The sequence below is a fragment of the Salvelinus alpinus genome, chromosome 38 (genome assembly GCF_045679555.1).
Source record: "Salvelinus alpinus chromosome 38, SLU_Salpinus.1, whole genome shotgun sequence".
Taxonomy (NCBI): Eukaryota; Metazoa; Chordata; class Actinopteri; order Salmoniformes; family Salmonidae; genus Salvelinus; species Salvelinus alpinus.
The window spans coordinates 13,529,050-13,541,469 of NC_092123.1; the positions used below are offsets into that span (position 1 = coordinate 13,529,050).

The 12,420-nt window shown below is 42.0% G+C and overlaps 1 protein-coding gene across 2 annotated transcripts in view; it reads right to left on the reverse strand.

Moving 5' to 3' along the window:
* The window catches only part of LOC139566207 (zinc finger protein 385B-like), a 151,925-nt gene that overhangs the window by 51,767 nt on the left and 87,738 nt on the right, over positions 1-12,420 (reverse strand). For both annotated transcript variants that reach the window (XM_071387242.1, XM_071387243.1), the window contains one exon: positions 11,821-11,963. In XM_071387242.1, coding sequence (XP_071243343.1) covers positions 11,821-11,963 — 143 coding nt within the window. The remainder of the gene's footprint in view (positions 1-11,820; positions 11,964-12,420) is intronic.

Genomic DNA, 12,420 nt, shown 5'->3' on the forward strand with positions numbered 1-12,420 from the left:
TGTGTGCCCTCAGGCCTGGAGGGAAGAAAAAGTAATTCCACTACCCAAGAATAGTAAAGCACTCTTTACTGGCTCAAATAGCTGATCAATCAGCCTGTTACCAACTCTTAGTAAACTTTTAGAAAAAATTGTGTTTGACCAGATACAATGTTATTTTACAGTAAATAAATTAATAACAGAATTGCTGCACGCTTATAGGAAAGGGCATTCTATATGCACGACACTTACACAAATTATGGATATTTGGCTGAGAGAAATTGATAATAAAAAGATTGGGAGCTGTTTTGTTAGACTTTTGACATTATCGATCATAGTATGCTGCTGGAAAAACATAGAGTATGTATGGCTTTATAGCCCCTGCTATATTGTGGATTGTGGAATTTGAAATTATTCATACTTTTACTTTTGATACTTAAAGGAAAACGCCACCCCAAAACTATATTTTGGTATTTGTTTGGTATTTGTTTCATTAGTCCATTATTGACATAGTCCCAAAATGTTTTGTTTGTTAGCAATCAAGTTTTAAAGACATGTAACTTTTGAAATACAGAAATCACATCATGCAAAACGCACCAAACGGGGGTGATTTCTGTATTTTAAAAGTTATGTCATGTCTGGAAAACATTGATTTCTGACAAGCAAAACATGATGGGAGTCAACAATGGACTAATGAAACAAATAAAAAAAGATTGTTTTGGGGTGGAATTTTCCTATAACCTTTTCACGCGTGAGTTCCAAATATCTTAACTGTCGCCCCTGCGTGAGTTTATTCATGCGCGTGATGTCAGAATGCTATCACTGTTCCAAAATGTGATTGTTCAGCAACAGGACAGCTACCCGCGCAGCCCTCAAACCAAGGCACGCTGCCTGCTAATTATCTATAGGCTATGCTTCAACTTGTCATTTTCAAATTATTTTCGAACAAGTTTTATTTTCTAAAAACAGTTTAAAATGAGGTGTGTTCTACCTCCTCGTTAATTTGCATAAGAAGTGGCCCATTTCACTGTTGTGGACAATTTATGTTTGAGGCTTTACAGAGAGGACAAAATTCTCTCTTCATCGAGAGCCTGAGCACCTCCCTAGTGTTTCCAGAGATTAAGTATGAAGACATTGCACATTTCTATTCAGAACAGACCTTGCACAAATGTTTTCCACCAGCACATTTTCTGGCTGGCGCCCGCATTACCTTCATGGTTGTTTTCCTTACACATTGGACATGTGTGCGTTCCTATCAAAGTAAGTGGCTTATTGTCTGTATATTGTGTTGTCGTTTCTGCTGTAGCACACCATATTTATGTATGGATCATAATGTATTTACTGTTTTATTCAAATGTTTTCAATTACTGGTAACTTGCATTCCAATTCTTGTATAGATTGTAACAGACACATATTACTTTTTTGAATGTTGTACTGATTATGAGGAGTTAATGCTAAGCTATTTGCCGGCTATGTGTGGCGCCATGTTTGTTGACATCATACAATGCATTCTGGTTGTCATGTAAGCATCTGTCAGACCAAAGATGTTATCACAAGGGATAGTTCACTTGACTGACTTATGGTGCTTTCAAGACAACTGTGAACTTGGAAAAATACTAGGTCAAATTATGATGTCAATAATCTTCAGGTAGGAAAGTCGGAGCTCAAGAAAGAGGTCCGAGTTCCAGAGTTGGAATTCCGAGTTGGATGACCGTTCCAAATTATTTTTCCCAGTCGGAGCTTGTTTTTTCTCTGAGTTCCCAGTTGTCTTAAACGCACTGAAGTTGGAAGTCAGAGATTTCCCAGTTCCCAGTTGTTTTGAACACGGCATCAGATTGTAACTTTGGTACCTCAGGGTTGCCAGCTCAGACCCCCCCTTTCCAGGGGTTTTAATTATATTTGGCGTATGAACTTATCTTGTGTTTTTCCCCATTTATTGATAAATCCCCCATCATAGTAATATGTCCTGCATCATATCCCCCCACGATACCTTCCCCCATTTCTACCCCCCAAGGACTTGAAAACCCCCTACAAATGAAATTAACCCCGCTCACAAACACCCCTAAACTGGTTTCATCCCTGTTTAGATTTTGCACTACGGTTAGGCTAGGCAGTAGGCTTGTATTTGATGTGATGAGCTGTGAGGTGAAAATATTTTATTTGCTTTATGATTTGTCAAAAAAACTATAAACGACTTGTCAAGTCATGTGCTCCGGTTCTTGTAATACGATTTGTAATATGCTGAAAAGTGGCTAAACTAAGTTAATATTTTTCAGGAAATGAGCACAGCCATCTTTGACTTTATTTGCGTCTCATAGTGAATGGCATTCTGAGATTATGGAGTTTTCGCCAAGTGAAACATAAACAAACATGGCTGCCATCATAAGGAATGTAGTTGCTGTTAGCTTAGCTGACACACATTTATTTTCTAAACATTACATTAGGCTCTTGTGCTCACCAAAGATGTGGTACATTGTAAACTAGTCTAGCTGTTAGGTCGCTAAGTTGTTTTCTTTTTGTCAGCGCAACCTGTTATTTAGACTGGTTTATGTAAGGTTCTTTATTTATTTTCTTAGTCAACCTCACCCTCCAGATTGAAGTCTTCCACACCGAAACCATTCAACTCATGGAACTCTCATCCCCCAAACAGCTACTCATCCTCGGACACCCCTGGCCTTGTCGTCACGACCCTGCCATCTCGTGGCGACAAGGTGAACTACTGTCATGGTCTTCTACCTGCTTCACCAGTTGTCTCAGCCTACCCTGCAGGGCCACCACCATTGAGGACTCTGCCTCTGCAGTGCCACCCACCATACCATCTGAATACGCCCAGTACAGCAATGTCTTCAGCAAAATCAAGGCCTCCACTCTGCCACAACAGAGTCACCCAGGGGATTATGCTATTGACTTACTCCCTGGAGTGTCCCCACCAAACGGCCGTGTTAACCCCCTATCTATCCCGGAAAATGAGGCAATGGAGAACTACATTGATGAAACACTTTGAAAATTGAAACACTCGAAAATGGTTTCATTCATCCTTCTTCTTCCCCGGCTGCGTCCAGCTTCTTCTTCGTTGGAAAAAAGGACGGTGGTCTCCGTCCATGTATTGAGTACCGTTCCCTGAATGACGTCACGGTCAAGAACCGTTTCCCTCTTCCTCTGATCCCAGTGACCCTTGAACAAGTGGGCCACACCAACATCTATACAAAACTCGACCCGCGAAGTGCATATAACCTTGTCCGTATATGTGAAGGCGCCGAATGGAAGACGGCCTTTATCACCGCACTTGGGCACTACGAACACCTGGTCATGCCCTACGGCCTTACTAACACCCCCACCGTCTTCCAATCCTTTATGAACAAGGTTTTCCAGGATATAATCAACCGCTTTCTCATCATCTACATTGATGACATCCTGATTTACTCCCACTCCCTGAAGGAACACATACAGTATGTGCAAAATGTTCTTCAATGGCTCCTTGACCATAACCTTTATGTCAAGACTGAAAAGAGAACCTTCCATGTAACCTCGGTAAGCTTCCTCGGTTTCGTACTGACACCTGGAGGGGTCAGCATGGATGAGAACAGAGTCACCAAACCCAACACCGTTAAGGAACTCCAGCGTTTCATTGGGTTCTCCAACTACTATCGCCGGTTCATTCGGAACTTCTGTTATACTGCCGCTCCCCTCACTGTCCTTACCAGCCAAAAGACTCCTCCAGGTACCATCCCCATACCAACGGGCAGACGGAATGCCTGAACCAAGAAATAGGGAAGTACCTCCGCCAACAATGTTCTGCCTCTCCACACTTTTGGAGTCGGTATATGGCCTGGGCCGAACACGCTCAGAACTCACTCATGCATTCATCCCTCCTCCTTACTCCGTTTCAGTGTATACTTGGTTACCAACCCCCCATGTTTCCCTGGGAGGCAAAGTCCCAGCTGTCAATGACTGGTTTTGGCGTAGTGAGCGGGTATGGGAGACCGCTCACCGGCATCTGCAGGAAGCCTCTAATACCCGGAAACGCTTTGCCGACAGACGCCGCCAACCTACGCCACTCTTTCACCCCAGACAGCATGTGTGGCTCTCTACCAGAGACATCTGGCTCCACCTCCCCTGCAAAAAGTTCTGTCCTCGCTTCATTGGTCCCTTCAAGATAACCCATCGCATCAACCCTGTCACGTACCCCCTCCAGTTACCCCGTCAATATAAAATCTCCTCGTCCTTCCATGTGTCTCTGTTAAAACTGGTCACCTACAGTCTACCTCGGGGGTGAGGTCCAGCAAGTCAACCTTGTGTTCTGTTTCTTTTGTGTTCTTGAACGTAGCCCTGTCTTTCATTTTTGTTCATTGATTTCACCTGTGTTAGTTACTCACCTGGTCTCATCAGCTCCTTATTTAGTTCAGTTCATTCTGTTTGTGCCTTTGTAAGGTATTGTTCGTTTTGACTCAACTAAGCCTTTTCCCAGCTCGTTTGTGAGAACCAGTTATAGCCTTCAGTCCTAGGTTTGATTCACCTGCCTGTTTGCCTTACCTGTGTATGACCATTGCCTGCCTTTGACCACGATTCCTGCGTTCTGCAAGGGCGAAATAAACACCTGCCGCCCTCTGCGCGTGAATCTACACCTTTTTCTCCCTGAGTATTCATTACAGTTTATGGAATGAGTTTGACTGTGGATGTGTTCCGTGTGATGCTTGGATGATGAAGTTCGCATTTCTCTTTTACGTTCTGTTGCTTTCATAATAAAAGGTCAAATTGAGGAATAAAGTTTAAGACCTTTATTTTCCATTCGTACAAAACAATATTTAGATGCTGTTCAGACGCGTATGTTGCGTTGTACATTCTGTTGCTACTGTTCCAGTCACATATTTGAAAGCATACGCTGCAGGGACCGCTCAACAAATACGTGATCACACGCGACAAAGGGTTAAGCATATTTTAGTAATTACAATTACTTTTGAGACTTAAGTATATGTAAAACCAAATACTTTTAGACTTTTACTCAGGTAGCATTTTACTGGGTGATGTCAATTGGGTATTTCTTCCACCACTGGTTCTAACTCAAACACCTTATAAGGGTATGTGTGGGAGCAATAATTAATAATTTGGCCAGAGCAAAGCAGCAAGAGAGAGAGAAAATAATTTAAAACAAGTGGCGAGGTACAGTGTTTGTTGATTTAACAGGCATTGAGAGGTCCTGTGTGGCAAATGTCAAGTCTGGAGCCAGGAATGCTTGGCATGAAGAGCCGAGGCTCGCCAGGTTTACATGTCCTGGCGCGGGAACAAAGCGGTTGTGTGCTGTGGGATGCATAGAACATGGGCAGCAAACGAAGAGGCAGGCTGTAGCATACAGTAGCAGAAAAAGGAAACTAACGACACAGATGCACACACGCCCACGCACAGGCAACGCACACACACGCAAAGCTGTGGTTCTTGCTGGTGCAGTGTTGTAGACCATCAAAGCCTAATAGGCTCATTCTAACACACACCTTCAGGGGATGTTAGTGAAGTGACAGTGACAAAAACGTCGAGAGACACAAACAAAATATAACCTGACTGTAACAGATGCTTGGAACAAGACAAATATATTCCGACACGGCACATGCACAAGAAAAACTCATTTGATCAAGCGGTGGCAATAGTCATGGCACCATGTGAGGTGTTTTGTAACAGTCTATCACGAATGTGCTTGTGTGTGTGCGTGCGCGCATGTGTGTGTCGGTGTGTTCAGGCTTGTCACTCACACGCGCTGGTTTGTCGCTGGCTTGCTATTGTGAGTGCTTGCTTGTTTGTTTTGGTATCTGTCTGTCTACGGAGGAGTGCGTGTGAGTGTGTTTGTCTATTACCTTGTTTATTGTCCATCCATTGTCCATCCATTTTGATCAGGGCCTTTCTTAGGCCTGGCTGCCCTCTAGCTGCCCATTGTCTGTGTCCCAAATGGCACCCTATTTAGTGCACAACTTTTGATCACGGTCCAAAGAGCTTTAGTCAAAGGAAGTGCACTATATTGGGAAAAGGCTACCCTTTGAAACGCAGGCATTATCTGCTGTGTTTGCTTTCCAACAAGTATTGATTACACAGTCTCAGAATGGAGAGCACGCACCGGCTCTGGGGCTATGATGCAATCATGTAGAAATAATTTTCAGCATGCCCAGCCACACACCACGAATCAGCCTGATAAATGGGTACGCGGAATCGTTCTAATGAAGTCTTGCCTAGTTATTCATCACGGGAAGTAGTGTGTGTATGTTTATGTGTGCACACATAAGCACACATACACAGTCACACACACAAATGCCTTTTTAGATTACCAATGGAGATACAGTAGTTCAACCAGAAAATCAAGGGCTTTCACTTTTCTGAACAGACACATCAATGTGTATAGGTTATAGTCTGGTGTGTTTAAACATTAATCCCAGTACCTGCACACACACACACACACTTGTATAGCTAACCTTAAGGGGACACACAATTCAGTCCCATTCAAAATCCTATTTTCCCTAACCTCTAACCCGTACTCTTACCCTAACCCTAAAACTAACCCTAGCTCCTGACCCTCATTCTAACCCTAACCCCCAGTTGGTCAACATTATGTTTGTTTACTATTCTTGTGGGGATAGTTAAACACACACACACACACACACACACACACACACACACACACACAGTCATAGAGGCCTATCGGTGGGATATAAACCTTATGTTAAGAGAGCAGGGGCTAGATTGGGTGAGCACAATACTATGCCACCTATTGCCCTGCCTATTCTCTTCGCTCGGAAAACAAGTAACCACTGCGAATTATAACTATGGACGCCTGCTCGCTGTTCCCATGAAAGATGCATGGACACTGCTGACCTCATGCCAGGGCAGCGGAGTATCTCTTACACTCCATCACAACTCTGTTTTATTTTATAACGCATGGTCAGGTTGTATACTGATCATATAAGGACGTTTTGCTAACATATTTTTAGCAGCCAGAAAAGGCTGTCTATCTGGTTGTAATCTAGTTATATTACATATTTTTCCTCTAATTTTCGAAATCATGAAAAAGGTATCTTTACCTGGTTATAACAGAGATCAGTTGGTTGTAAACTGGTTATATGACGTCTTCTCAACCAGAAAACGAACTCACAACCAGAAAATAATGTTATTAAATATTGTGTGCCAAAAACACTGAGAAATAAAACAGTTCTAGGTCCTTCTGAGTGCTCTTCAGGCCAAGCGTCTGTCATGACGCCACCCCCCCTTCTCTATCTCTCCACAGTTTTATGACAGGTTGTAAATTCCTTGAAGAGACCCTCTCCCCGTTTGGACATGCAGTATGGGGAGAGAGGATTTCACAGTGGAACAAATAAGCTGTTCCCACAAACTCCTACATCCCCAAAATTTGAGAATTATACAATATTTCTATTTTTGAGAATGTGGAACCGGTCAGTGGGGAAGCAAAGAATGACCATGTCGAAATGTGTTTCATTTGGTGACCTCATGAAAGACAGGAGACACACATTGAGAAGTATACACATAATTGTTTTTCATAGTAACTTACGATCAGTCAGTGGCCACGCTCCCGTGAGCACAGACATTACACGGCGTCATGGAACGCCCCCTTTTCCACTAAAAGTATAAAACCTACTTCCGACAAAATTTACATTAGACCAGAACACTGCTGTCGGTGTGTGAAGTGATTCTATCTGTGACCCGAATAATCCACCATTGAGACCAGAAAACATGGAAGCTGTCGCTACATGATGAAATGGTTGGCAACTCTACCAAAGAACAAGACCAGAGAACGTGGAGATCATCCACGCCGAAATGGTTAAGAAATCTACAAATTAAAAGACCAATTATGCAGACTGTACCTGTTTAAATACTTTAGTCTAGTAAAGACAACACGTTGAACGATTATAACAAGCTACAACTCCGAAAGACTTGGTGGACTATCCAGAGACTTTCTGTCGACAATCTATCCAGCAGACGGACCGGCGATCGCAGAGAGGGACAACAAAGGCACTTGTAAATATGTAAATTGCAATTTATTTTCTAATGAGCAGTTGTTCATGTTCAAAGTATAAGCATTTCCATGAGTGTAGTGTATGTACGGGGGTCCACTCTGAGTTTCCTGCTCTTGAGCTCGCCCCTTCCCTTTCCTTTCTCTACCAAAAGTCCCTAGTGGCTTAGCCCACTAGGGACTTTTCAGTGTATCATGTCAGTAATCAATGTATAACTATTGTGTGTGTGTGTGTTTATGTAATTCTGTGATTGATTAGTTACATAGTAAATAAATAATTATGCCAATTTGTATATGGCTGATTCATGATTTACGATGCTAGGGTTCATGCAGATATACAAGGGTTTGCAACATTCAGGAATGATATTGATGAGGTAATACATTAATAGAAGACTATAATCAGTAAGATAATAAAATATCTGAAGAGTTATATTCAGGAAATTGTAACTCTATAACAACTTTTTCCCGTGATGCCCCGAGTTCCTAGTTAATTACTATTTCGTGATTCACTTAATCACGGAATAATTACACATAGAGAATTGATTTGATAATATAACAGTCTTCACATTTAATGACAGCAAACGCTACGACACGTCCTAAGCCATGCTAAGCTGGGCACACAGCCACGTGTCTGTGACAGAGAGATGTTGACAGGCCCCTGGCGAGGCTTTCACTAACTACTCTAAAGATCCCTGTCACATCACACCATGAAAGTCAGTTTGGGAGGACAGTCAGAGATGCAAGTGGTGGAGAAGACACAGCGTGGAGTGAGGGAACACGCTGGCTGGATGTAGACACCCCACATGAAACTTCAAGCCCCTGACTTACTGCTCTAAGCATGACATAAGAGATGCCACAAGTGAAAATGTATGTTTTTGTCTATGACTAGGTTTAAATGTATACTGAACAAAAATATAAATGCAACATGTAAAGTGTTGGTCGCATTTTTCATGAGCTGAATAAAATATCCCTGAAATTATCCATACGCAGAAAAAGCTTTTTCTCAAAAATGTTGTTCACACATTGGTTTACATCCCTTTTAGTAAGCATTTCTCCTTTGCCAAGATAATCCATCCACCTGACAGCTATGGCATAACAAGAAGCTGATTAAACAGCATGGTCATTACACAGGTGCACCTTGTGCGTGGGACAATAAAAGGCCACTCTAAAATGTGAATTTTTGTCACACAAACACAATGCCACAGATGTCTGTGGCATCACTACCATGTGCCGCCTCCAATGTTGTTTAGAGAATTTGGCAGTACATCCAACCAGCCTCAGAACCGCAGACCACGTGTAACCACGCCAGCCCAGGACCTCTTCACCTGCGGGATCATCTGATTGGCTAGGCCTGGCTCCCCAGTAGGTGGGCCTATGCCCTCCCAGGCCGACACATGGCTGCGCCCCCTGCCCAGTCAAGTGAAATCCATAGATTAGGACCTGATGAATTTATTTCAATTGACTGATTTCCTTCTATGAACTGTAACTCAGCAAAATCTTTGAAATTGTTGCAGGTTGCGTTTATATTTTTGTTCAGTATATACTGTATGTACTATATATGTCGTTTGGCCGTGTATGTGCTATGGCTGTGTGGGGTATGTCATTGTGGTAGTTGTATTGCAATGAAATGAAAATCAATTCAGCCGCTAGAAAAGTTAACAGTGTTGAAATGGATGTGATGGTATTTGAGCCAAACACTCAAGTTTAGCAACAAGTAAACTGCAACAAGGAAACAGAGTGGAACATAGAGGTGGGCGATATGTCCTAAAAATTATATCTAGATCATTTAAAAAAAAATAATAATAATTAAACTTATGGACGATTCACAATATATGTCTCGATTTTCTCAAAATAAGCGTTGTTGTACAATTAAAGGTTAAATACACTGCATTTCAAATAGTCAGCAGTAATCTAATGATTTTAGGGCTTGTGTAATTATACACATCCTAAATATAAGCCATCTACAAAGAACCATTAATAATGTAGCTGTTTTATCTAAGTAGTTTAACCTACTTTTTTGCAATAATCACTGACCTGGCTTTCAAGTCTGTCTATGAAAATGCCAATTTTGTTACATATTTAACCAGAACCATGCACAATGCACGTTCACTAATAATGACCAACTTCTGGTAGCAGGCATTACAGAAAATGAACACAGAACTCAAGCACAAGCCCACGTACTAGTGCGCAGCCAGCTAATCTTTGTATTTCATGTTTCGCCAACTTGGATCTACACTACCGGTCAAAGGTTTTAGAACACCTACTCATTCAAGGGTTTTTCTTTATTTGGACTATTTTCTACAATGTAGAATAATATTGAAGACGTCAAAACTATGAAATAACACATATGGAATCATGTAGTAACCAAAAAAGTGTTACGCAAATCAAAATATAGTTTATATTTGAGATTCTTCAAATAGCCACCCTTTGCCTTGATGACAGCTTTGCACACTCATTCCTTCTGGAGCCAATCAGTTGTGTTGTGACATGGTGATAAAATACCAAGTCCATATTATGGCAAGAACAGCTCAAATAATCAAAGAGAAAGGACAGTCCATCATTACTTTAAGACACGAAGGTCAGTCAATACAGAAAATTTGGTCAGTCAATATGGAAAATGTAAAGAACTGTGTGCAGTCGCAAAAACCATCAAGCGCAATGATGAAACTGGCTCTCATGAGGACCGCCACAGGAATGGAAGACCCAGAGTTACCTCTGCTGCAGAGGATAAGTTCATTAGAGTTACCAGTCTCAGAAATTGCAGCCCAAATAAATGCTTCAAAGTAACAGACGCAATTCACATCAACTGTTCAGAGGAGACTGTGTGAATCAGGCCTTCATGGTCGAAATTTCTGCAAAGAAACCACTACTAAAGGACACCAATAATAAGAAGAGACTTGCTGGGGCCAAGAAACAAGCGCAATGGACATTAGACCAGTGGAAATTTGTCCTTTGGTCTGGAGTCCAAATTGGAGATTTTTGGTTCCAACCGTTGTCTTTGTGAGACACGGTGTTGGTAAACGGATGATCTCCACATGTGTATTTCCCACAGTAAATCATGGAGGAGGAGGCAGCAATACGCCATCCCATCTGGTTTGGGCTTAGTGGGACTATCATTTGTGTTATGTGTTATTTCATAGGCGCAATAAGCATAAATTGCAATTATGTAAGGAATTGGCAACTCGTTCTCATTCTGAGAAATAAGGGAGGCCACTTGATTTCATCATCTAAACAAAGTATAACAGTTAGTATAACAGTCTTTGGCTAAAATAATGTCACACACGACAAACTGAGCATGAATTTTCCAGGATCAATTTTCATGAATAGTGCCGTTTTAGTAGTGAGATTTGAGGAGTTGAGACTTAAAAAGGGTATTGTTAGAAAGGTTAACAAATAATGTCTAAATGTCTTTCAGTGTCCTTATGACCGATTTTGTTGGACCAAACCTCAAATGCAAATGGCGAGTTAAAACCGCTTGACAGAAAGGAAGAAGTGATCTCTCATCTTTGTTGTTGTGAGTGGCAGGGTAAGGGGCTTGGAGTTTGTGAGTAAATGGGAAGGTGCGCACAGCACAGAGTGAAGCGAAAGAGATGAGACCAAAAAGACAACATGAGAACAAGTGGACATAAATGCTCATGAAAACAATACATTTGTGATGGAGTAAGACAGTCGATCCAAGCTTATGAGCCATTTATATATAGGTTGTATTCATTTAAAAGTCCCAAAATGGATGTACCAAATACCAACTTTAGCTTTAATTGTCCTGCTTAAAGCATCATTTATTAATTCAGATCAGAGCAGTTCAGCGAAATAGGAAGTGATAGCAGGAGACTCACTGTGTTGAAGTTGGGGAAGAGTCCCACTGCTGATGTGGTTTCCACCGGGAAGGACATGAAGGACTTCATATCCAGAGTGGACTGCATCATAACAGGAGGGGTCCGCACCAATGCCGGGTGACAGCTGCTATTGAAGGCACTTCCTACAGAAAGAGAGAGAGAGAACGCAATTTTGCAACAGTAGCGAGAGACAAAGCGACAGTGAGGGGAGGAAGAGACAGAGAGAAATTAGATACGTAAATGTCTTCCAAACTCACAGGAACCCATGGTTATATCTGCAGTAGTGCTTGCACACACATGTAACTCATTCCTACAGACGGCATCAAGAGGACGGAGGAAGAGGAGATGGAGCGTGGATAAGTATTTTATTCAATTTTCTATTTAACCTTTATTTAACTAGGCAAGTCAGTTAAAAACAAATTCTTATTTACAATGAGAGCCTACACTGGCCAAACCCGGACAACGCTGGGCCACTTGTGTGCAACCCTATGGGACTCCCAATCACAGCCAGTTGTGACACAGCCTGGCTTTGAACCATGGTGTCTGTAGTGACGCCTCTAGCACTGAGATGCAGTGCCCTAGACCGCTGCGCCACCTGGG